At 43.5% G+C, this 27,247-nt stretch overlaps 1 protein-coding gene across 1 annotated transcript in view; it reads right to left on the bottom strand.

Annotated features, from left to right (window-relative positions):
• Positions 1–27,247, bottom strand: part of TDRD10 (tudor domain containing 10) — a 615,000-nt gene that overhangs the window by 443,371 nt on the left and 144,382 nt on the right. Inside the window, exon 5 of the mRNA XM_086947598.1 lies at positions 25,381–25,451. Coding sequence (XP_086803724.1) covers positions 25,381–25,451 — 71 coding nt within the window. The remainder of the gene's footprint in view (positions 1–25,380; positions 25,452–27,247) is intronic.

Below are 27,247 nucleotides of genomic sequence, written 5' to 3'. Positions count from 1 at the left end.
GTCCAGACGAGCCCCTAGGAAAAGAAGACTTTGCGTCGGACGTAACTGGGATTTGCTTTTGTTCAGTCAGCCCCAGAGACTTGAAGAGATGTAGACACGTTGCAATGGAAGTCCTGACCGATTGCTCCGAAGGACCTTTGATTAGCCAACTGTCCAAGTACAGGAATACTTGAATGCCCCAGGATCGGAATACTGCCGCCACAGGAGCTAGGCATTTCGTGAAAATCCTTGGAGCAGATTTTAGTCCAAACGGGAGCACTTTGAACTGATAGTGGGCGCCACCCACAGTGAAGCGGAGGTACTTGCGATGTTTGGGATGAGTAGGGATGTGGAAGTAAGAGTCTTCCATGTCCAGTGAAGCCAGAAAATCTCCCTAGTTAAGACAACCTAAGATCTCAGAGAGTGACCATGCAAAATGATTGCTTTTTGAGGAACCTGTTCAGGTTGCGAAGATCCAGGATCGGTCGCCATTCCCCCAATTTCTTTTCGATCGTGTACTGGGACCTTCTCTATGGCGTTCTTGAGGAGCATTATACAAGCTTCCTTGAACAACAAGTGAAGACGAGGGAGAGGGGGTCCCCTGGGCGGAGTGGTAGGTGGCTTAGTGACAAATTCTAGGGTATGCCGTTTTTCACCAGGTCCAGAACCCACTGATCGGAGGTGATTTCTCGTCACCTGTCCACAAATGTTGACATTTTCGCACCCACGGAAAGGGGAGAAGGTGGGAATGGCGCCCTGCTGAGATCACTGCTTCCTGCTAGAGTCTCTCCCTTGGTTATGGGATCGCTTTCGACCTCCTTGGCGAGAGAAACCAGCCGTATTAGATTGGCAATACAATGATTGATAATTCTGCCTATATTGGGGCTTGTACTGACTGTTCTGCTGCTGGTAACCTCCTCTGGAGAAATAACCACGCCCCTTAGCGCCTCTGAATGTTCCACGTTTATATTGCAGGGAACCCAAAGATCTCGCTGTGTCTGTATCGGTTTTAATTATTTGGAGGGTCTCATCAATGCGCTTGCCAAACAACGATTCGCCATCGTAAGCCATGTCCAATATCTTTGTCTGGACTTCTGGTCTGAAGGTGGTGGCTTTAAGCCAACCCTGGCCCCTGAGAACTGCAGCTCCAGCTAGCTGTCAAAAGTTCGTACTCACAATGTCCAGTGCGCAGTCAATCGTTTCCGATGCAGCACGCTCACCCTCCAACAAGATCTTCTGTGCTTCCTGCTGTCTGTCTTCAGGAATGAGGTCAATCAATACAGCCATATCTGACCAGATTTGGCTGTCATAATGCCCTATGATGGCTAGGGAGTTAGCAGCTCTGATGGAAGCAGCTGCCATAGTTGAAAACCTTTTTACCAATGAGGTCTAATCGACGTCCCTCCTTATCCGGCGGTGTAGTGATAGTTGTTGCTGGATTCTTAAGACCTTTGCTGGGCAGCCTGGGAGAATAATGAATCTGGTTTAGGATGACCGATGAGACAAGATGGGCTATTAGAGCCCATCTTATCTATCTGTGGAAGTACCGCAGGCACGGATGCAGGGTTCTTAATGATTTTGACACCTTCATTCCATATGTAATCAATTATAGGAATGGCCCTGGTGACCTACCTAGATTCTTTAAAATCATGAAGGAAACATTCTGTGGTTTCCACGGTAACAGGAAGTTGAAATCTGGCAGCAGCCCTCTGCATGAGAATGTGAAAGCCCCCTATATCTTCTGGTGGCGAATCAGATGGCTTGGGAATCGGTGGCGAAGGGATAGGAATAATATATGAATCCCATGGATCCACATGAGGATTCTCGTGTAATTCTCCTTCTTCAGCTTCCTCTTCAAAGGATGTGTCTGGATCTTGAGGAGGTTGCGAAGGTTGATGTTAATCTGAAGGTTCAGTACTCTGAGGCATCGGTATTGGAGCCTCAGGTGGAGGTAGAGGATCTGGAACTGCCACAGGAGGAGGTGGTGGGATCACCTGCTGTGGTGGAAATCGTTGTCTATAATTGGCGAGCATTGCCTATAAATCCTGGATCAGATTAGGAGGTAGATGGCTGGTGTCAGACTGATGCCTATGGTACATCTTATGGTGTGGAACCACAATGTCCTCCTGATAATAATGCTAACTGTAATCTTCCTCTTAGTCTTGACACTTTAAATGGAGCTCGGAAGGATGATGAGCTATCCCAAATGGTCCCTCTTCATCCTCATCTTCGGAATCCACATCCTCTTCTTGCGCATATGTCTCTAAAAGACGAGATTGAGTAAGAGGCAAAATGGTACAATGGTCATGTCTTTGATATATCTTAAGTTGAAAACGCCTAGTTGGTATAGGAGTCGAGTAGGTTGGAGCTGCAACTAAAGCCTAGTTGTGGCAGGTAATAGCATCGCAAATGGTATGGTTGTCGACAGGATCTCCGTCGGCGTGCTCCGCGTCGAAGGAATCTTTGTCGACGGAATAGTCATCGACGGGGTCATGGTCGACGGATTAATCGTCGACGGGCTCAACGTCGATGGGATGTTCGGCGACAGAATAGAGCTCTTCGTCGATGACAGTTGACGACGTAGAAGGTACCGGTTTCCTCGTCGACAGTACGTCCCTTGTCGACGACGCAGGCTTCGTCAACGGAGCTTTCATCAACGTATGCTTTTCCGTCGACGAGTCTTCGACAACGGTTTTCTTGGAAGCCACAGTAATCCTCGTTGACAGGATAGGAGATGTGATTGACGAAGAAGAGATAGTCTTCATCGACGAAGGAGCAGAAGAGGTGACATAAACTGTCGACGATGGAGTGTAAGCCAGAGATTTTGAAAGGCTTTTATTTACTGTTTATGAAGATTGTTTGAGAGAGTCGTTGAGAGCAGAAGTCTGTGGAGACTTTGAAGGCCCAGAGGACATAGGAGGAGACCTCGGAGAAGGGCCAGGAGTAGAGTGGGAGGATTTTAGATGTTTTCTTCCCTCACTAGAAGAACTGTCCTGAGATCTTGCTCTCTTGCTGGACGTTGAGGCTCTGTCATACTCTTCAGCTGAGGAGAATTTAAGTCACAACAGGACTCTTGCCTCCCTATCCCTAAGAGTCTTAGAAGGGAAGGTGCGGCAGATTTTATAATCTTTTGCCTCATGTTTGGGGTAGAGGCAGTAGATACAGTCCTTATGTTGATCATCAACATGGACTCTTTTCTTGTCAAAGGTTCTGCAGGGCTTGAACAAGGCTTTCTTATCAGACAACTTGAAGAAAAAACTGAGCTGGCACTCAGGGAGACTCCCTTCCGCACGACGTGCAATGAAAATCTGAAAAGAACTGGCTCTGCAGAGAGGGTTCTAGAGGGTGCTGATGGCTGATTGGTTGAACCAACAGTTTGGTCCTTTTAGCATAATGATGTAGATAAGCTACTAAGCTTTAGGCCTCTGGCCTTTTCGTTATTTACCTTTGGCACTGCTATTTTATTTACCGTGGGACTCCCGCCTCGGCGACGGGGAATGATTCAGGCATGTGAATCTATGAAATATACCCCAATACTGTATACGCTCTTTTACAAGCATTAGATACAACTAATGAGTCTGGAGAAAGCTGACCCTTGATATAAATAGGGTCCAAGGATGCAGGATTATATTTTTGTTGACCCTAGGTGTAATTATGCGTGTGCATGTCTAAGTATACCTTTAGGTATAGGCAGGTATTGCTATGTTCTATGTGTATTAGACAAGGTTTCAAATCATCCTCAATAGAGCTGTTGTAAGGAAGAACCTGATAACAGACTACTGACCTAGTGTTAAGGTCTTTGGAGTGATGAAGCATCATCTGGGGGTGATGGTCTGGACAGGTAGAGATATGGGCTAGTATTGCCTGGGGATCAACATCATAATTATCTCAGGGATCTGTGGGCTGTGGATATGAATCGTCTCCTCCTCCTTGATCATTAGTAGGAGACTGTGGAGACCCCTCTGCTGTGAATCATGTGGTGAAAGTGGTGGTGGAGGAGAAGAGGGTGAAGGAAGTGGTGGAGAAGGAGGAAGAGGAGGAAGCAAGGGATTTGCTGCAATATCCTTTTTAGAAGGCACTGGAACATCTATGACCTCACCAAAGGATTTAGAGCCGGATGTGTCCTGTAAAGAACTAGGAGAACGCTGATCAAGGACCTGAAATCTATCAGGAGTCTTAATTTTCGCGCACGTCATAAGTATGCTCAGAAGATTCATGTGCTGGGGAACTAGCACGCAACCCCTGTTTTTGTTGTTGTTGTTGTCGACCTTTCTTTTTGTTTCTCCAGTTCTTTTTAGAAAAGACTGGGCGTCCATCTGTGTCAGATGGCACCTAAGGCTGTGTTTGCGATTGAGTAAAAGGTTTGTTCCCCAAACTATTGCGGCCAATGGTTTTATAAGCTTTAGCAATAATTATTGGCAATTCGTGTGGTTTGTCCATCTCAGGGACTGCCGGCAAGCCGTTAGCGACTTGAAAGCTCACAGCATCACCCTTGACATTGACAAGGATCAAATCAGCCACCACGTCGAACACTCCCACCAGACGCATCCCCAGTTCCACAGCTGCTTCAGAGCTATGTTCATCTTGAACACGCTTTATCATGGAGGGCAGGACAGTCATTGATGGTGTGCCGAAACACTTAGAATAAACAGCTTTCCCAAGGTGTTACAATCAGCTAACTCGGTAATCAAATCCTTAGGCAAACTAATAGTTAAAATTTGGTGTTTTTCTACAGGAGAGGCGTTAGAAAAAACAGCTTTGAGCTGTCCAAATTTCTCCGCAAGCCAATAAGGTAGTTTATCCATATTTGTCAGAAGTTTGCCCATTACCGAATTAACCATAACAGGACTGATAGTCACTCCACCAGCCCTCGTATGATGTGGTACAACTCCAGGTGGAGCCAACTGGAAAACACGCAACACGAACTGTATGAAAGCTCTGTGTACACAATTAAAGATGTATGCAACACCCGAAGCTCTTAGAGAGTAGCTGTTGTCAACCCACGCGGGTGGGGTGCACACCCAGCTAACACCTGCCATGTGGCCGCTTCGATTGATAAAGTACCTAAACGGACCCGCGTAAATGTGTGAGGAAGGGCGCCATAAATCCAAATACGGTGTTGCCAAGCTGTTAGCGGAACTCTAGGGTCCGAAAGGGATGATATGCTACCAGAACAGCCGCAGCGCTGTATTCATGAAACACGTCGTCCACTTCCACCACCGGAAAGGTAACCCAAGAGTAAAAGACTTAAAACGGTTCCACAAGATCCGCTTCTACTACAAAAATCAAAGACACCCCTGCATCAGGGACTCCATAATTTTTTAAGAAATCTGAGCTGGGCACGATTGTGTACGGTAATGTTATGTCTCATTACGAAAGTAGGAAGTACAACTTAATAACAGGCAGCACAACAAGGGCATGTAAGAGAGTAACATTTTTTTTATATAACTTCAATCTTGAAAGAACCTATAAAAACGTCAATATAGGAGATTGTCCAGTCACAGCCGCCTCCGCAGGGAGAAGTGAGGGTCTTGTGGACAAGCACTACTCAAGCGTCTCGCAGATAAGAACCAGACTAAACGTTGGGGGCGCCATGTTGTAGGGATTCTGGTCACATACAGAACTATGCACAGGAAAGCAGGACCTCAGTGAATAGGTGGTGTACCAGCCTACCACACCCATACTCAAAATCCCAAACCGGCTAGCTATAGTGTCTCATTCGTTCTCCGTCTACAGTGGAGCTACCAATGATTAGACAACCCAGAACACGTCACTCTATCTTGGGAATTGCGGGAGCCAGACACTCTGTAGTGTAGTTCCTAGTTTCCCACTAGGCCCTGCGCATTGGAATAACATAAACAGTAGTATCGACGTGGAACTGCGGATATTCCAGGCCTCCACTGACTATGCTAAACTTAATTGGGTGTGTTACCAACTAGCTCAGAGGTCACTGGAAACTTTCTTCTCTGCATGGGAAGTGATCAGCTTCCCTGGCACAGACAAGAAGGGATTCAGCTTTCCAACAACCGTGCAACATGACAACTTTGCTCCTCAGATCAAGAGTCAATCTCTAGGGTCGTGTGAAACAATAGACATGTATTTCACTCAGTCAGTTTAGTGCAGTTTACTTTCACGAGATGTAGAGAATAGAGACGGGCGTTTGTCAATAAAGGGTTAACATTTATTGAACAGTCTTTCTTCTCGTACAAGAGAAATGTATTGCCACAATTGCAAGACTTGTTATTATAAAAAGTACGTACAGTAAGATAAGGATTGCGAAATAGAACTGTAAAAGCATTGATATGGTTTCTTAGCCATACAATGGTTTAAAAGTAATAAAACATATATACAGTCATATATACATTAGGCTAAAATACTCAACTGGTGCTTCCAACTATGCCTACCGCAATGTGTGCCTGACCTAAGCCTAACACGTGGAAGGGGAGTAAGTAAGTAGCTTTAAGTTACGTTGGTTTTGCCAAGGTTTGCTTCAAGAATTCTCATCTGAGGGTTTAGTCAACACCATACCTCTGAATAGAATGATGGAAGTCTGGTATTTCCTTCAGGGGGCACTCGATATCCCAGTTACCCGCAAGGGTAGACCGGAAACGCTGGAGCTGGATTTCTCTGCAGGAGAAAGGCAGCGGCTCTCTTCTCAGCGCGTCGAGGCGGGGGACAGCGTCCGCGGCAGCTGGAATCTGCTGGATGTCTTCGCAGAGGGACGGCTGTTCAGCTCCTAAGCGTACTGCACCATCGTTCGCGCTTTAGCAGCGATAATGGTATCAGTAGCTTCACCACCAAGGGGACAGCAGTCTGCAGCGACAGGGTGCTAGCTTCACCAACACGGGGTCTTGCTAACAACAGGCAACGAGCAACGAGCTATTGCTTAAGGCAACGTTGGTAATATTTATACCTGACAGGTGCCGGGTTTGACGCAAGTTTGCTGGACATAAGACGTCAATTAAAGATGTCACTAGGAAGTGATAGTTATCAGTTGCTCATTAGAGTTCCATTACTAATCAAAACAGAGCAAGCGGGGATTTCCAGGTTTGCTGAGTTTTTATCTTGTTGAAGAACTCGGAGTGTTAATCTAGGAATATCAGATAGTGACTCCTGCTCTGTCATTGCACTAATTGGTCGCAAAGGAAGTGGCAGAGAGCTATGCTGGAATGTGGCTCTGTTCGTGTGAGGCCAGAGATGACTTTTCTGAAAATCGCACTTGAACGGTTATGCCAATATAGGGAATAAATGGATTTATAGCCGAATAGGGGCATAAGGTCACAGTATCGATCAGGAACCTAGATAAACACGCAACACCCACTCCACGTATTCATGTCCATCAAATTACTAAAACTAGAGCAATAGGATGCATGTGTAACATTGCCCACCCCAAAATACATATATGCATTCGAAATAGGCGTATCTGTAATACATGAAATTTAGGTACTGTACGTTTTTTGAAGCATAGAATCATTCAAAAAATTATTGCATATGAAAATAATGAACGATTATGCAAAGGAATTACACATGAAGTATCTCTGACAGAAGAAGGGCGAGATAAATCATCACACATAAATGCATTGCAATAACATGTGCTAGAGGCTGATGTAATGTTGTTATGTCTCTAGATGTGTTTAAAAATAGAAGTTTTGAAGCTTCTGTTCTCTAAGAATAGTTTCTACGTTAAGCAAAGAATTGTTCGTGCCAAAAAAAGGGTGAATATTAAAAATGTTCAATTCAAAAGAATTAATGCTTGAACGGGGTTCCAAAGCTTTTTGCAGTTTTTGTTGATCAAAACTGAAGGCCGAATTCAGAGTTCATGGGAACGCTGTGAGTCGGAAAGCTTCTCCAAAGTTATTGTTTCTGTACGGGTGAGAACATCGTATCAGACAGGCTCTCAAAGAATTGGTCTACAAAATCAGGTGACAGTTCAACCAAATTAGATAGCGCTGTAACTTGGCAGGTTTGAGAATGATTGCTGTCATCGTAGTCAGGAGCAGCAATGCTCACAGAAGGTCGTACCTGGGTGATGTTGCTTTTGTCACTTGCTCCACTGTTACCACCTAGTCGTAGTACAGGAGTCTCAACGAATGCTGTCATCAGGATTGGTAGCCGCTGGGGACAACACAATGCGTGAGCCGTTATTGGACTGAGCAAAGTATCGACGTCCATTGGTACAGCTGATGGAAGTGAAAGACAGATGTCCAACACGCATTCATCGCCGCATAGCATACATCTTAGTACCGGTAAGATACAGTTCTGCCATATAGGTCTGAATGAAAGGAACCAGGTCATGTTTAGATCTCTCAGCCTGGCCAATCCAAGGACCTTAGTTATCCTGTCCCGGTAGCGCATTGCTAGGATTGTCTCTTCCATTCCCATGGGAGCTATGTCTGAGTTTCGGCTTGCCATAACGAAGCAGGAGGGTCAAAAATAAAATCCCTGCGACGAGTCCCAAAAATAATGGTATGCCGCCAAAAACAGAGTGTACAAAATTAGGAACGATTCCCAAAATTGCCTGGAAGGGTGTAAGAAGTCCCGTAAAGACTGTCTTAAATATGCCTGGGATGCTTGTGGCACTAGACATGTTAAGGAGTTGGCTCAACATTTCTACGAAATGCACGGGGCAATTTGTTGATAAAAGGTCATGAACTTCAGTAGCTGTCCTTGCAACTAGACGATCATACGTCTCTTTTGATGACTGTTGTCTGTAAAAGTACAGATTTCATTTTGCTTAAAGTATCAATTCGTATTGAATAGAGATTCAGACGAGGCCAGATGGGAGTCACTGTGTCTGCAGGCCCACTCGGAAACAATGCTTGCATACAGCATTTGACCATGGACGTTACTTTCACTAGATAACTTTTCCCTGGCACAAGGCCACAACATCTGTGATCCGTTCTAAGAATGTAACTCCCGTTTGAAAGTTGCATAAAGAAGGGCTCTATCTGAGTTGTAGGTGTGACTAGCTGGTGGCATGAAAAGTTGTTAGAATTTCCATCACATGCTCCGTGTAAATTAATACCCTGACACAAAAGTATACCGCTTAGTGAATGTTTACAGTTTTCACCGCTAAGAAATACATTTTTGTCGCTGTCACTATAGCAAGAATGAGTGTATGGTAATTTCCATTCTGATTTTACATATCCTTTACCCAATTGTTCATACTGGCCAGCAGGTATGTACTCAAGGCATTTTTTTAATCGGAAAGTTGTTATCGGAATTGTGATAATTCCGTGTATTACCCATTCAATGACAGGACTCTCTGACATTGTCAATGGTAATCTCTCGAGTTTTTCGATGCTCAGGATTGTATAGTCTGCTCCTTTCTGTGCCAAACTGATCTGTTTATCGGTAAGGTTAAAACTGGAAAATAATGACGTTGTGTTGATTAAACACCAAGGCACATAGCCTGAACGAAGATTTTGCAGCGTCCAGCCTAATTCTATAATAGAACGTAATTGCGACTGGCCATGTTGTAACATTAGCAAGTCTCTGTCTATCACATCAAAGGCAGAGGATACAATATTGTCCAACGAATATATTCTGGAAGACAGAGTCATTAACCCATTGTCTACTACAGAAAGTGATTTCTCCAAATTAATACGATCAATTTCTCGTATTTTCTCAGCAGTTTCAATTTGTTTGACTTTCCAAGCCTCGTTGTAAGCAGCATAGATACTGGTCGCTATGAAACGCTTTTGACGCTGTTTGCGTGGTCCAAGAATGAAATCGCGCAAATCAGCACCATCTTTTAGTAAAGACAAGTGTTGCTTAATTTCAGCCAGTGTGGATGTTGTTAGCCATTCAAGGCAGAGCTTCCCTACACTGTATGTTGTTATTATCCCTGGATGTTGTCTCTGGGAGTATCTCGAGTCTAATCTGGTCATTTTTAACCCCTGTGTTTTATTCAGGAATCTATCTTGACAGCTGTTTGTGTCAGTAGGCCAGATTAACCACTTTTTCCAATCAGGATGTGTTCTGTTAAAATGTAAAATTTGTGATACGTCCAACTCAATATCTGTTGTTGTATTTTCAGGTATTGGCTTTGGTATAGACGGTGTTTTAAGGTCTTTGATCTTAGCTAGGCCAAGACAAGATGTTTGGTGTATTGTGTCATTTAAAAACAACATTTGTTCTGGTATCATGCAGGTTCTAAATAGTGCTTCAATGCCTTGCACCTGCCAATCTTTTGTACCCCAAATTGTTTTCGTTTCAATATTATTTTTCCAATAATCAAAACCAAATGTCATCATTTTGTCATAAAATGCTTCTGAATATATCAATTTAGAATTTGTCAGCATTGTTTTCATTCCTGTTTTATCTAACAGTTTGTAATAAAACGTTTCTGCATCACTGGTGTTAAACCCTGAGAAGTATTTGAATTTCTCAAAAAATGCTTTAGAACTGCTTTTAGGTGGTGTAGAACAATGTTCCCATTGATTATACATAAAAACGTTTCTAGGCTGTGCAGATTTATGCAAGTAGTGATCCCCATAGTGGGTGTAACAGAATAACTGCTCATAACTAGATGAACCTTGTAAATAATCATGATCTGTGAATCTAGCTGACATTACTAAATCAGACATCATGTCATTAATACTGTTAAAGTCCCAATCATCAGAGAATGTACTAGGTGTCACAAAGTCACTTAAGGAAACCTTCAGTTGATGAGGATACTTCAGGATTTCGACCGGACCATAGATCTCATAGTCTGTTTTCTCCCATACTACCCCACCAGGTATTAGAATTGCTGTGACATTTACTGTTGACAGTTCTCTTTTCTTCACGTGGGATGATCTGTGTGGTTTCAGGACTAGGTTGATGTTCTGACTTGCTGTGTCCATTCAATTGTAATAAACTTTCCTAAAATTAAAACTAAAATTAGGCATAGTAGGAGTATGAATACCCCTGAAATAATCCAATGCTCAATCAACGGTGAATCCAGATATAATTCTTTGATTTGTTGAAGGAGTCCTGTTGTATTTTCTTTAGAATACTTTTTTGTTTCTGGCATCACTTCGGGGTCGTATTGATCTTCAGAGAAGTTGTCGTAGTTGATGAAATAACCAGAGGCAATTCTGTCAATTGATGGGATTGTTCTTTCAATCTGTCTCTCGGTAGCACTTTCTGATGCCACATCATTGTAGACTGGACTTGTTTCTTGACGAACTGTTTCAATCTGTGTTTCAAGAGGCACGAGTTCCATGGCATTATTGCATAGTCCTTCATTGTGCACTGCAGGCTGGTCGAATGTGATGAGTCTTTCAGTTTGAACCTCTTGGATTGTTGCAAGTTTGGGTATTCTGTTGTTTCTTGGGAGTCCACTGGGCCTACTGTTGATTATATGCCACATGCTTGTGGTTTTACCAGGTCGATGGACACGACTGTTCTCCTTTTTACCAGCAAGGGGCGGTAGTACAACTGATCTTGTTCCGGTGACTGCCAAGACAGGTTCTGCTTTTCTGTAAGAAGGCCCAAATTCCTTCTTAACCGCGATCTTTTCTCTGACTAGATCCCCAATCTTTGGAATCCAGACAGGCCTTGCTGGGGCTGTTGCTGGTGGTGCCTCGTCAGTGGTATTTGGCTGTTGCTTTAACTTTATGTTGCTTAAGGATTTTCTTGTTTCGTTCAGTTCCTGTAAAACAGCCAAACGATCCTTTATATCAAAGTGCGTTGTTTCTTCTTGTACCACTGACATCTGACTATCGAGGTCCTGAATACGCATTCTAATTCCGAACAATAGTTTGTATGGGCTGAAACCTTTTAGAGAATTTCTTGGCATGTTATTAAGACTAGTCTGGACACTTATTAAATGTTTGACCCACCCAGCGCCTGAACCTAATACCTTCGCTGTTATAGATTGCTTTATGTCCCGGTTTTTTCTTTCTACCACACTATTCCCTTCGGGGTGCGACGGACAAGAATACCGCAACCCAATTCCCATGCTGGCCATGGCCTCCTTATAGGCTCGAGAGCTGAAAGCAGGACCCTGGTCAGAATGGAACGTGGTAATTGCGTATGTGCCGATAAAGACTTGCAAATCTTTTATAACCGTTCTAGCGTCAGCCGAGCGCTGGGGGCCTCATTATTTAAGTGCTTTTAGTCTTAATGGTGTACACTGGGACGCGCTTCTCTTCTTTGATTGCGCAGATAGACCGCCTTATGCTGTCTAGCAGGGATCCTGAAACTACACTGGCCTGTTCATTACTGCGATCTCTGTTGCAGTTTTCACAATTTTGAGCAAAACATTGAATATCTATGCTCATTCCTGGCCACCAGTACTCTGATTGTAATTCTTTCAGAGAGGCTTTGATTGTTTGGTGTCTCAGACCCAACCCCATGTGTGCTTCCAGTAAGAGGAAGCCCCTCCTGCTCCTGTTTGGAATTACTCTGTCCCCCACTCCAGGGATTCGAGCAAAAGGAACGGAGTTTGCATCGATTACGTATGCATAATTGAGTGGATAGTTTACGGGCAGTGCTGCACAGTCGCCTTTTACGGTCGTTTTTACTGCCAGCATGGTTTCCCCGTCTATGTATTTATCTGTACGCTTTTTTGTGGCTACGGAAGCCGGGTTAGTCGCTTCCGCTGTGGCTGTATTAGCCAATGAATTCCCTGCAACGTGAACGCCATCACGTCGAAATCACGTGAGTCTTTTGTAGTTCTTTGTGTAAAAGAGCTACCTGTTTCCATAGCATTTTATGCTTTATTGTGGCACCTGTGTCATCTTTGTAGTCGTTTTCGATCCAACTCTGCAGTTTATAGTTGTAAGAGTTGACGCAAAAATGAGAATCGCACACGATAAGTGTCGGGAATTCACGTTCTGCATTTTCGAGCGCCATCTTTAAAGATCTGATTTCAGTTCTCTGAACCGAACAGTTTCTTACAGATTCAGTTTTTGTTACTTTCGGTCTGAATTTACCGCACAGCCAACGACCTTTAATAATCGCACATGCTGCATTGTAGGATTTGCTCTCTACATTAAAATGCTGTATAAAACTATCTGTATAGATTATACAGGCGTATTGTGGGAGAGGCAGAATTTCGATTGGCAGAGGATATTCTTCTTCATATTCTAAATCATTCAGTTCTTCGAATTGCGGGGCGAAATAGTATTTCACATCTTCCGCTCCTAGAGAATCTATACACTGTATCCATTTCGGATCTAGTGACACTGTAGGCAGGTTTACTGGGCTGAATAGCGCTTCGAAGGCGGTTTCCGCTGTAAGGATATTAATCTGTTTGCCGTGTGCTAGTTCTCGTTCATTTGCTAATGCGATTTGCACTGCGTTCACAGTTCTTTCTGTGTGACTGAATGTTTTTTCTGCTTGTGTGTACAAGTGAGATTTAATTGAAATAGGTACCTTTTCTCCCTCATTAGAGGTCAGGTACGTGAATCCGCATCTTCCTGGGATGACTCGGATTACAAGATCGATCGTGTTGTCACGTGTATCTAATTTTGTTTTTGCTAACATGTCTGTTTGCAGTGATCTCAAAATTTCTGTGTGTTTTTGAGTCCAATTGATTTGTTTAAAATCAGGTTTAATTAGTTCGTAGAGAGGTTTAAGCCTCTCTGCGTAATTTAGAATGTAAGTTCTTCCGAAATTCAGAAAACCTAGAATGGATTGTAAATTCTTCAGCGTTTTTGGAGCTTGGAGTACAGCGCACTTCTCTAAGAAGTTGTCCGCTAGGCTTTTCCCTTCACTTGATAATTCGTACCCTAAAAACAGTACTGTCAGATGGGCAATTCGAGACTTTTTAAAGTTGAATTTGTAACCCTCTGCTGCGAACCCAAGTATAATGGTGTTCACTCTTTTCAAATGAGTATCCAAGTCGTCGTCTGTGAGATAAATATCATCTACGTAAGATAATGCCTCATCATCATAGATTTGTAGTAACTCTGTTACTCTAGCTGAGAATAGTCCTGGGCTGTTCTTGAACCCCAGTGGGAGTCGACAGAATTTTTTCTGTGACCCAAATGCAGAGAAAGCGGTCAAATATCTGCTTTCTGGTGCAATGTTTTGTCAAAAGAAGCCATTAGATATGTCTAATGTCATTTTATATTTTTTCCTAACTATATTATTCATTAGGGCTGCACTATGCGAGTTTTGTACTGCAAAAGTTTTGCAACATGTATTAAGATGTCTGTAGTCCAAAACTAGACGATATGAATTGTCTGGCTTGGAGACAGGAAACAAAGGATTGTTCATTTGAGAGGTGCATGTTTCAATCACCCCCTGGTACTCAAGTTGATCTAAGATCTCCCTGACTTGTTTTTTAGCTTCTTGCTTTATGGGATACTGCCGTTGGGCAGTTGGTTCACTTTTCAATTGGATTTTGTGAGGAGGTGAATCCTCATCCCATCCTACATGATTTTTATATAATGCAGGTGCCTGGGCCACTGCCCATTTCCTTGCATATGTATATTTTTTGTGAATCGGAATGTGATTCGAGAAGGCAGGCATAATCACTTCTTCGCCACGAGGGCACTCCCTGACAAACTCTGGGGGCCAATCTTTTTCAGCTAACAGAATATCATAGCCTTTTGAGAGCTTATCCCAAAATAGACTCTTAATTTTCCTAGTCTTATCACCCTCTATACGCAATGTTATTTCGTATATTTTATGGGGCTCGCTAAGTCTGGCGTCGGCAGTTTCAACTTGAATGTATTCATTCGTGCCCACTGTCTCCAGATGACTCATCAAGATCTTGCGCGCTATACTGATTTCTGCTGCACTGTCCAACATTGTCAATGCCCACTCCCCGTTTTTCAACTGTGTCCTCAGTATTCTCGGCATGGTTGATTACTCTAATACTGGCTACCTTCTTTTTCTGAAATTGAGATTTCTTATTTTGAGCAGGTTCCTTGTCTTTGGACTTGGTGTGCTCTCCTGGGTCTGACCGTCCTCTTCTTTCCGAATTCTGTGGAAGAGATCGAGAGGGACGTGTATCAATACTTTGATATCTATCAGGTTTTTTCAGATTATCCCTATTTCTAAGGTTATATCTTTTCTCAGAGGGCTCCCTCTGGGGAGACTGGCGTTCTCGAGTCGGAGTTCTTTCCCTCCGTCGAGGAGACCTTCCTCTGGACTGGAAAACTTTTTCCTAGGGAGTGGATTGTTTATTTCCATCCCAGCTCTTTTTAGGAGTGTTTAAATTATTTTTAATAAATAATTTTTCTGGATTTTCGACCAGTTGGGGTTTTACCGGTTTCCCACCCAAGCTGTCTCTACCTAATTCTTCATAGCACTTTTCTATGATTTTTGCAAGCTCAACAGGATCTTTTATATCTGTTTCCTTCAACTTCTGGCGGATCGCCACAGATGCTGCTTCTCCTTTAATGTTGGCTAATAATATAGCCGAGACCTGCTTGAAGTCTTTCAGTAATTTCATACCTAGATTTAAAGCGGGCTCTGGACCGTATTCATTTTGAATCTGTTTTAGCACTTCTGGTATTACCGCCATAGACGGAACACCGTGTGTTTTTGTGTAAATGGAAGCAAAGACTGTACCCCTAGTGTCGCAGTCCTCTACGTGTGGTGCGATTCCCATAGGAAGGCAGATGGTCAAGATTCTGTGTTTCTCTATAGGGGTAGTATCAGGAAATACTGCCTCTATTTGAGTGATTTTCTGTGCTAACCAGAAAGGAATTTGTTCCCGTTTTACGGGTGTTTTACCAAGACATGACTGTATGTTCTGTGGTGTAATTTTATTTGTGTTCCCCTGATGAGGGGTCAGCTGTGGTGTATTAACAGCTGGTTGGACTGTTGCAGTCCGCATTACATATTGGACTAATTGCCTATGTATTTTAATTAGTGTTTTGAGCTGTACTAACAGCTCTTCCTTAGACATTTTTACAATGTCAGGATGTGGTGTGTAGCTGGCTAGAACCGGCCACGTGGCTCCTGGTCTACCTAGAGGACCGAGCCTAGTTATGTGATCATTGTGTTTTAGGGCGCCATTAAACCAGAGCAAGTGCTCTTGAAATTTAAGTGGAATTTCAATCTCCTCGAAAGGAGCGTACTCTTCCGGAGGTTTCTCTATTTTGTAATAGTGAAAATCTTTTGTTATAGCGTTTACCGCTGGAAAGTTTATCCATGAATAGAATACCTCTGTCTGCCGATACTCGTGAGCCTCTATCACGAAAATTACTGTACCACCTTGAGGTGTCAGTCCGTTCTCTATAAGTTTTAAAGTTATAGATCTTCTTAAATGTGCCCGGATGATTATTGCACCCGGTACCATATCGTCGGAATCCTGCTGAGTTGCATTTACTGCGGCCCCAGTGGTTCCGTTATTTTCTGGCATTGTAAAAATGCAAGGTTTGCAGAGTAGGTCTCCAAGGAGACAAAGATTAGGTGCACAATATTTTGGAACACTGTATCCTTCAACGTTGAATAAACCGGAGCTTTACATAGGAATCTCTTCCTACTAAGGTCGGGCGGATTTTAACCTTTCACCCACTCCAGACGCCATGTAGTGTAGTTCCTAGTTTCCCACTAGGCCCTGCGCATTGGAATAACATAAACAGTAGTATCGACGTGGAACTGCGGATATTCCAGGCCTCCACTGACTATGCTAAACTTAATTGGGTGTGTTACCAACTAGCTCAGAGGTCACTGGAAACTTTCTTCTCTGCATGGGAAGTGATCAGCTTCCCTGGCACAGACAAGAAGGGATTCAGCTTTCCAACAACCGTGCAACATAACAACTTTGCTCCTCAGATCAAGAGTCAATCTCTAGGGTCGTGTGAAACAATAGACATGTATTTCACTCAGTCAGTTTAGTGCAGTTTACTTTCACGAGATGTAGAGAATAGAGAGACGGGAGTTTGTCAATAAAGGGTTAACATTTATTGAACAGTCTTTCTTCTCGTACAAGAGAAATGTATTGCCACAATTGCAAGACTTGTTATTATAAAAAGTACGTACAGTAAGATAAGGATTGCGAAATAGAACTGTAAAAGCATTGATATGGTTTCTTAGCCATACAATGGTTTAAAAGTAATAAAACATATACAGTCATATATACATTAGGCTAAAATACTCAACTGGTGCTTCTAACTATGCCTACCCCAGTGTGCCTGACCTAAGCCTAACACGTGGAAGGGGAGTAAGTAAGTAGCTTTAAGTTAAGTTGGTTTTGCCAAGGTTTGCTTCAAGAATTCTCATCTAAGGGTTTAGTCAACACCATACCTTTGAATAGAATGATGGAAGTCTGGTATTTCCTTCAGGGGGCACTCGATATCCCAGTTACCCGCAAGGGTAGACCGGAAACGCTGGAGCTGGATTTCTCTGCAGGAGAAAGGCAGCGGCTCTCTTCTCGGCGCGTCGAGGAGGAGGAGGCGGGGGACAGCGTCCGCGGCAGCTGGAATCTGCTGGATGTCTTCGCAGAGGGACGGCTGTTCAGCTCCTAAGCGTACTGCACCATCGTTCGCGCTTTAGCAGCGATAATGGTATCAGTAGCTTCACCACCAAGGGGACAGCAGTCTGCAGCGACAGGGTGCTAGCTTCACCAACACGGGGTCTTGCAGACAGCTAACAACAGGCAACGAGCAACGAGCTATTGCTTAAGGCAACGTTGGTAATATTTATACCTGACAGGTGCCGGGTTTGACGCAAGTTTGCTGGACATAAGACGTCAATTAAAGATGTCACTAGGAAGTGATAGTTATCAGTTGCTCATTAGAGTTCCATTACTAATCAAAACACAGCAAGCGGGGATTTCCAGATTTGCTGAGTTTTTATCTTGTTGAAGAACTCGGAGTGTTAATCTAGGAATATCAGATAGTGACTCCTGCTCTGTCATTGCACTAATTGGTCGCAAAGGAAGTGGCAGAGAGCTATGCTGGAATGTGGCTCTGTTCGTGTGAGGCCAGAGATGACTTTTCTGAAAATCGCACTTGAACGGTTATGCCAATATAGGGAATAAATGGATTTATAGCCGAATAGGGGCATAAGGTCACAGTATCGACCAGGAACCTAGATAAACACGCAACAACTCTTTTGCTTACTCACTCATACCTGTCCACAATGCGAGTAATCAGAGACGCTGTATAGTTTAAAATGTTTATTTCAACTAACGTGCTCTATGGTGCAGTACAAGAGCCAATACTAGCAGCAAAACGCATAAACACAATATAGTGGGCATTGTTACAATACCATAAAATACAAACGGGGATAGCATATTATAAAACCGTGGAAAAGGACTAAATGACCTGACCATCCTCCCCGTGACAAGAGATAGTTTATTATAAAAAGGAAGACCTCTGGGCTTTGTTGGCAGCAAACCCCATACCTCAAGGCCTAGATGCAATGTTTACATCGCAGGACAAGCACAGCTCTTCTTGACAGAAAGGTGTCTGCAAGCATGTCAAAAACAGGCTGTGGTTGCAATATTAAAGTACACAATTTCCTGGAGTGCAGCTGTGTGTAGCATGATGGGTCTAGGTGCGAGTGACTGATCAGAACAGAACAGAACAACAAGGGGCATTGTTGTTTAACCTTTAACATCGTGTGCAGACTAAACCTCAGAGCACAGCAAAGAACTTGCAAAGTAGACAGTTCTCATGTGAAAGGTGCACAAACAGCCTTATGAAATATATGCCTGCAGTGTTGTGTGCAAAAGCAGCCTCATGGCAGCGAAGCTCATGCTAACTTAACAAATGTTGGCAATGGACCTTTAAGACTTACTACAGCCAACTGCTGTAGGCCTATCTGGCGTTTGTTCGATAGAAAGGCCTTTGCATTGAACTGCAAATAGTCTGGTTCCCTGAAATGGTATGAATTGGCTGGAAACTAACAATTACTTTTAGAAATTCACTGTCAGTCCTAGCGTGTTGAACAGTTGAAGACAAGCGTTTGTGGTTCTCGAAGCTTGACTTGCTGTTCAGCAGCCAGTCGTCCAAGTGGGGGAGTACATTGTGACCTTAGGAACGTAGAGCTGCGGCTACTGGAGAGAGGCTTTTGGTAAATATTCTTGGTGCTGATTTGAGGCCGAAAGGGAGGACCTTGCACTGGTAGTGGGTACCAGCTATCATAAACCTGAGGAATTGTTAATGTTTTCGAAGGATGGGGATGTGGAAATATGAGTCTTCCAGATCGAAGGAAGTCATGAAGTCTCCTCTATTCAGGCGACACAGGATCTCAACCTAGGTTACCATCCTGAATGTTTGCTTTCTTAGGAACTTGTAGAGCTTCCTGAGATTCAGTATTGGTCTATACTGCCCAGATTTCTTCTTGATCAAGAAAAAAAAGGAGCAAAAACCCTAGCCCCTTTGTAAAGTTGGACCTTCCTTGATTGCTCCTTTTGAGAGCATGATGTTTGCCTCCATGAGCAATAAGTGACAACGATGGGAATGGGCTCTTTGGTTGTAGTGGTAGGTTGTTTTGTAAACTCCAGGGCATGACCAAAGGCGATCAAATCTAATACCTATTGGTCCATTGTCGCAAACAATTGGAGATCTTCGCACCCACTGAAGGGGGAGGGGGGTGAGACTGGTACCTGGTCTAGATCATTACTTTCTTCCAGCATCTCGTCCCTTGATAGGTGTTCTTTTGCGACCCCTTTGAAGAGAGAAACCAGACATACGAGACTGATGGGAGGTAGGAGGCTGGTAGATTTGCTTGTATTGCTGTTGATAGGGATCTCTCCTTCTCTGAGAACAAAGGATTTTACGGATCAGGCGCAGGTATCGGAGGGCGCGTAGTTATTACAGATGTCACTGGTGGCGGTAAAACTGGTGTCCTCTGGGCCTGTCTAAGTGGTTCTATTTGGTCATCCTGAGGTGGAAAGCTCTGCCTATAGTGGCAAGTTTGACATCTCGCTAGGACGAGTCCCAGGAGGATAGCCATAAGGTTGGTAATGGTGCGGTGGAGCTAGAAACGGCTGATAATATTGCTCCTCATCTTTTAAATCATCCTCCTCCTCTTGGCATTTAACATGCAATTCAGATGGGCTTTGAGCCACGCCCTACATTCTATCATCATCAGAGTCTCATACGTCCAACAGAGGGCAAAGGGGAAATCCTGCTGAATGGAGATACATCCAGATGCAGAAAGGTTGTTGTCACTCTAGAAATATTCACCATCGTCGACTGCCGTGGACTGTACCATGCCCACCGACACAGGCATTTCTGTTGACTGTGTTGTCGTAGGTAGATTCGCCGTTGATGGGGGTCTTCACCGACGGGATGGACATCGATGGGATTGACATCGACGATGCTGCCATCACCGATAACCTTGGCAGTGTCAGAAGGCTCAACACCCATAGGCTTTTAGATAGAGAAACTCTTGTTGACGGTAAAGAACCTGGAGATGGCTCCTGTCATCGTCGTTCCTGCTGTCGATGGTTCCAACGATGAGAAAGTGGTACTTGTCTTCGATCGTGGAGTCGTTGATAAGGTCGTGGACAATGTTTTTTTTGTCTCTGTGCCTCAAAGGATCTGTGGAAGAGACTTGAGGACGTGCTTTTTCCTTGCTCAGAGGAGTGGCAGGTATAGATGATGTAGGCTCTGAGGAGACATTCAATGTTTCTTCTTTTTAGAGCTCTTACTCTCCTGGGAGAGTTTGAGCTGTTTCATGCCCTCTCGTGACCTGGCTCTCTTGTGTGGTCTGGATGAACCATCACAGTCCTCATCAGATGTCTTCTGTTGCTTTGTGGACTGGAGCCACAAAAGCAGCCTCCCCCTCTATCCCGCAGTGTCTTTGAAGAGAAAGTGCAACACATTTAGCACGGTCTTACCTCATGGGTGTGGTGGAGGCAATACATATAGTCCTTATGTGGATCATCCACATGAACTCTTTTCCTGCCATAGGTCTTACATTAGAAGAAAAGGCCTGTTTTTTTTAATCAGACATGCTGGTCAAGTCAGATTTCCAAGAATAAATTCCATAAAGTTTGAATTCAGGGAGACTCCCTTCACACATGACGTGCAGTGAAAAACTGAGGGAAAATGCCTCTACTGGGAGATTTCTAGAGGGTGCTAGGAGCTGATTGGTTGTATTCCACATTTGTTCCTTTTTTTTAAAGGACATAGATAGGCTAAAACGTGGATTAGGGCCATTATAGCCTATGATATTTGTTAACTACTGCTTGATTTTTTTACTGTGGGACTCCCATCTTGATGGCGAGGAATGATCTAAGCATGTACATCTATGAACGATACCTCAATACTGGATAAGCACACATCTCAGTCCCCTCCATCTTGAAGTTGAGGGGACATAGTTAATTAGACAGAGGCGCATGCCCCCTTCTCACTGGAGGGTGCCATAATAGGAGGTGTACTCACCCCAAGGAAGGTACCTATTGGTACCAACATGCAAACCTCTGTGACCCTTCTAAATGTAATATTTAGGGAGACCCTGAACCATGCCTCCCTAGATTCCTCCAACCTATGAAGGACCGAAGAAGTTGCACAGAAGAACTGACTTGACCCCAACTCTACCGGCCCGTCTACAGTTTTAGAGATCTTGCTCCAAAAGTCGACTTGTCCTGCAGCCAGTGACCTCCTGAGCCCCTGGGAAGACTGACTGCCTTCCACAAAGAGCAAATCTCCTGCAAACAGCAGCTCTGTTCCACAGAAACTAAAAAAAAAAGACTCAGAGCCTGCTGCGGATAAAGAAACTAGGCACTTGGAACCACCACTGCACCCCTTGCCTTCGGCCAGAGTCTAAGTTGCCCACTTGTACCAGCGAGGCCCCCCAGCACTGCAGTCTGAGTCCACCGTTGGTTGACGCCTGCAGGACTCCCTGACCTCGCCTGCGGCTTCTTCTCAGAGACCCACCCCTCCAACCACAAATGGTCCAGTAAGGTGAAATCCAACCTCAAAAGGCACCAATGCACCCAGTGGACCTGACGAGAACCTACATCCCGAGCCCTCCAACTTACCTGTCCAGCTGCCGGTTCCTCCCGGAGACTTCCTGTACCAAGCGTGCAGTCAAAATCCAAAACCAGCAACCTCCAATAGGATTGCATTGGGCCCCCGACCCCTCATAAGCACCCTGCACTGGGCTAGCCCAGCGTCGCTGGTGGTGTGGAGATGGTGTAAACCTGGGACGTCCTATGCCCTGACCTTAACCCTAGGAGCTTGGCTCCCAAGACCGAGTGGCCTGCCCGTGAGCAACCCCCAACTGAAATGCTCCTTTGCCTCATTGGCTAACAATGGGCCCCTGCACTCTGCACCCGACCGCCACAGTGCCGCTAGTGGTGCAATTTTAGTGACTAACTGAACCTAGGGGCACCTTGCTTCTAACCACCATAACTATTCTTGCAGGTCGTTTACTTACTTGCAAACAGATAACCATCTTTTCCCATAGGAACCAATATTACGAGTTTTGTAACTAAAAATGTCTAAGGGCCACATGTATGAAAGTTTGAAATAGAAGGTTCCTGATTGCAATTTCCTGCAAATCACAATTAGAAAATTACTATTTCAAATGTATGAAACTCTTGAGTTTTATTTGTGATTCCAAGTGGCTCACAACTAGACCTACCTCATGAATATCAATGAGGTAGATCGCTATTTGCGACCCATTAGGAATCGTTAAAATCACGGGGATGGTGGTCTGCTGGGGTCAGCAGACCACCATGTCCGTGATTGCTTTTAAATAAAGCATTTTTTTTTTAAATGCAGCATGTTTTCCTTACAGAAAAACGGGTTGCGTTAAGAAAAAAAAAAGAAACCTTTTTCATTTTTTAATAGCAGGAAGTGATCCTTGGAACCACTGCAAAAAACACTTCCGCTACCATTCCCAAAGGGGAAGTGGTCCCTTCGGGACCCTTTCCCATTTACGAATGAGTTACCACCTACTTGAACTAGGTGGTAACATGCAAATGTTTGCGACTGCATTCCGGTCACAAAACATTCCTACATACTGCTGCGATTCGGTATTAGGAAGGGATGCCCTAAACAAGCCCCTTCCTAATAGCGAATCGCTAACCCATTTTGTGGTTAGGTAATAGGCTACCAAATCGTAAAATACAGTTTGGTACTTTGGAAAAGCCTTTTTTCCCGTCACAAACAGCCCGATTCTGAGAACCGAGCTGGTTGCGACCTTAAAAAAGGTGCGTACATGTGGCACCTAGTGTTGAACTGTTTTTATTTGAAAGAAAAGTATCTGTGCTTTAAACATAAACGCGTCTTACTTACCTTTGCATTGTAGGATCCCCGGTGTGATATCTAGGCATATCACCCGAGTAGTCGATGTAATCCAACAGTAGTGAAAAAGTAATCAAAAGTGATTTCTATGTATTTTAAACTGTTTTAAAAGCAAATAGAAAGCTGCAACGATTGCAATTTCAACGACAACTGCATTTCCTCGTAAAGTTTTGCATTTGAAAGTATATTTTACTTACCTGTGCCAAATGCTGCTTGGTTCTAGAAATAAAACATAAGTATACTTTTTTTATACTTACCCAATTGGTCTGGATTCTGTCTCTGAGTGTGTGTAATCAGTCCTTGATTGAGTGAATACAAAAAATGCTTAACACACTCTTCTGATAAGCCTAACTACTCGAACACACTACCACAAAGAGAGCTGTTATTTATGATCTAATTTAGCCTCTGCTATATCTCTGCAGATCCCCTGGACTCCGTGCACACTATACCTTACCTTGGCATAGTGTATACAGAGCCAGCTTCCTACAAGCAGGACTTTTCATTCTAGGAGACAATTAGAGTTCCAGCTTTCAAAAATGCATCAAGACAAGTCTTGTTGAATTGACACAGCTTGGACAGGCCAGCACAGTGTGGTTCAACTTGACTAGTTAAATTGAATTCAAATCACCCATTTTCCACCTCTCAATTCTTCTATAATTTTTAATATTGATGCACTATAATTAATTTTTAACATTACCCATTTTTCATAAATGTTTATTTTTTTAACTAATTAGCTGTGGTCTTTTACAATATTTAAACTATATTGTTGTTGGGTAAGCTGGTTTGTACAAGCCACGTCATTTTCTTTCGGGGAAGCTTTGTAACTTCGGTCATACTACTAACAGTGCAAAGCATTCCTACTAGTTTCCTGTAAGTGTTACATTGTTTGGGCACTATGGAGGCCTAGTCACTGCTTATAACATTATTGTAGTTTCTATTTGCCAAAAAGCATTCAGATTTTTGCAGGAGTGAGATATGTCTCACAAAGATCCTTCTACATCATTAATGGAACCTATCGGTAACAGAAAGGTAAACTAAAAGCATGTAACGGTGAGCAGGCCAAATGAACAGATGGCTCTCAGCACATAATAAGCAGATATTTTAAAACATCTTTCATTTTCTGTTGATGCTAGTGAAGCTGTACCTCCACAAGTCAGAACACTTATCTCCACTGGGCACTGACAAACAATCCTGGTAACAGCATTACTGCAACATACTATCTTAGTATCATATGATGAGTCTACACAAGCCTAATCAATTACACTACCAGGATTGGTCACTGACAGCTGTAAGGGTGCATAAAGTTAAGACTATCATATAATCAAGAAAAAGGCAGATTTCCCTTATTGAAAACCAGTAGGAACACACAAGAAGAGACATGAGAAAAAGCAAACCTACTAAAAAAACGATGCAGGCCACGTAGCCATTTGAGGTAAGTAGTGCTGGGATAAGGCCGCATAAAAAAATTGAAAATCTGTTATGTTGTTGGGGTTGGAAGTAGGCTAGTGATGGGAAACTGTAAAAATAGGAAACTCCCATAATTGGGGGACTGGTGACCAGATGTCTAAAGGCTGCCAGAACGTAAGCCGACTCTGCAGGTACCAGAAGGATCTAGTGGTTCTACATTGTGTAGAATGGAAGTTTGCAGAGCAAGGTGTACAGGGTGCCTCAAAGATCACAAAAGAAAATTAGAGAGTGAAACATAGCTTAGAATGTTTCAAAGTCAGTGGTGATATGACAGGTCATTTGTTAATAAGAAAGCCCTAGGCATGACTGCTGGCAGACACTGAACATGATGACACACTGAGATGTGGTAATTTAAGGGATCTTGTAGAGGACTTCCCTTTCAGTGAGATTAAGAGAATAGCCATATCAGGGACTGGCAGATGAAGGGCAAAGCAAACCAGTTATGTAGACATTGCATCTTTGTTGTGGAGCCCTGCAGGGTCCTTACTAGATTGGGCAGCTTTCACAGCATACAATTGTATTTATAGTTATACAAGATTTCATCATAAGATAACGACACAATATTGTAGTTAAGACATTTGTGTCACACTGGCAATATCAATAAGACCACAATTCATGTAGAGCACAACCTTCTCCTGAAATGTTCATTTAACCTACTATTAATCCTTAACATCAGCCTGTCAATGGCTTCTGAAGTTCTTGCTTACTACTGGTGATCTAATGTTTGAGTGAGTTTCTCTTTGGCAGTATTTTAGTTACGTGTTGGAACAGTCACCATTTCATTCCGCTTTGACATTTCTTGACATGTAGTGGGTTGAAGTCTTTAAAGAGGTCCACAATTTGCTCCTGAGAAAGAATGCAACAAATAACAGTGAGTAAAATAAGGGCGATAGTAAGAATAAGAAAGTGCCACCACCTATTTCACGTTTCAAAAGTGCTGTAGATATAAAGACATGTGATCGCCAAATTATCTGCTCACTTCTCCTGACCTAACATTTCATTGTACATTTCTCCCTTGGTCCATCCTACCCCACCCTCATTACTGCTTATCCTGATACATTTGTCTCTGAAATACAAGTACAGCTTTGTTAAAAGAAAACAATGTTCCACTTGACATACTTTTAACTGACTTGGTCACTAAAATTGCAAGTCATCTAACCACCCGATTGATAAAAAGTGACTTTTAATATATAACTTAGGAGTAGAAGCATTTACAAAATAAATATACTCCTCTTGTATGTTTCCTTAAGTTCTACAAATCGAAACCAGGAAGACCTTTTGGGGTCAAAGGCACAGTGAATAATTTGTTCTGCCTGCAGGAATTTGCTCCATGAATGCCTGCAGCTGACTGTGGATAAAGGGGTGCAGCCATAAGACCGTGGTGACCCAAGATCCCTCGTCGCTGCCATCACCTAATTGCAATACATCAAATGCCACCTACAGGGAAATATGGGGCACTGTAGGCAGGATGCCCTTAAAGGCGCAGTGTTCCATTGTCTTTCTAACATTGCTGCAGCCTACATAGTTACATTAACTTAACCTTAGCAACAGAACATTTTAAAACAAAAAGAAAACAGTTTATGAAGGTTTTTAAAATGCCACATTTCTTTCCCTTTTTGACCAATTTTAGGTTTTTTGTAACTTCGAACTGATAAATTAAATTAAAGAAATTGGAAATATATCCTGTTTTTATGCATTAAATGAGATGACCTTTGGCATGAACTTGGGGTTGCTGCGCAGCACTACCCTATTAGCATGAATTTGTAGGTAGGGCTCTTGAATTGTCAGGGCTTGAAGCTCACTGACTCTTCGTAGCGATGTGATGGCTATTAGAAAAGCTACTTTCCATGTAAGAAACTGTATCTCACAAGAATGGAGAGGCTCAAAGGGTGGCCCCATGAGCCTGGTGAGAACGATATTTAGATTCCAGACAGGCGAAGGAGGGTGTCTGGGAGGGATCACTCTTTTAAGGCCCTCCAAAAAGGCTTTGATGGCAGGCACTCTGAAAAGTGAAAGGTGCTGCCTGTTCTGAAGATAAGCGGCCATAGCAGCCAAATGTATCCTGATGGAACTATACGCTAGATTGCATTGGTACAGATGCAGCAGGTAACATATGATGTTCTGCGTGGACGCATCTAGCGGATTAATGTCATTGTTGGAACAGTATATGACAAATTGTTTCCATTTGGCTGCATAGCATGCCCTAGTTGTAGGTCGCCTTGCATCTTTGATGATGTTCATACACTCAGGGGGCAAGTTGAGGTAGCCAAACTATGACCTCAGGAGCCAAATCGCTAGGCTCAACTGTTGCGGATCTGGGTGCTGAATGTCTCTATGGCTCTGAGTGAGGAGGCTGGGAATCAGGCGCAGCCGTTGGTGAGGCACCACTGAAAGTTCCAGGAACGTGGTGTACCAAGCCTGCCGTGCCCACGTTGGAGCAACCAGGCTGAGCGTCATGGAGTGCTGCTGCAGTTTGCACGCCACCAGCGGTATGAGTGGGGCTGGGGGAAAAGCGTACGCAAATCTGCCTGACCAGTTCATCCATATCGCATTGCCCTGAGACTGCGGGTGTGGGAACCTGGCGGCGAAGCTTTGGCATTTTGCGTTCTCTTTTGTGGCAAAGAGGTCGATCTCTGGATGAC

This window comes from Lissotriton vulgaris, chromosome 12, assembly GCF_964263255.1.
Source record: "Lissotriton vulgaris chromosome 12, aLisVul1.2, whole genome shotgun sequence".
Lineage (NCBI taxonomy): Eukaryota > Metazoa > Chordata > Amphibia > Caudata > Salamandridae > Lissotriton > Lissotriton vulgaris.
The sequence above is the reverse complement of the archived record's forward strand: the minus strand, read 5'-3'. Positions and strand labels throughout refer to the sequence as shown.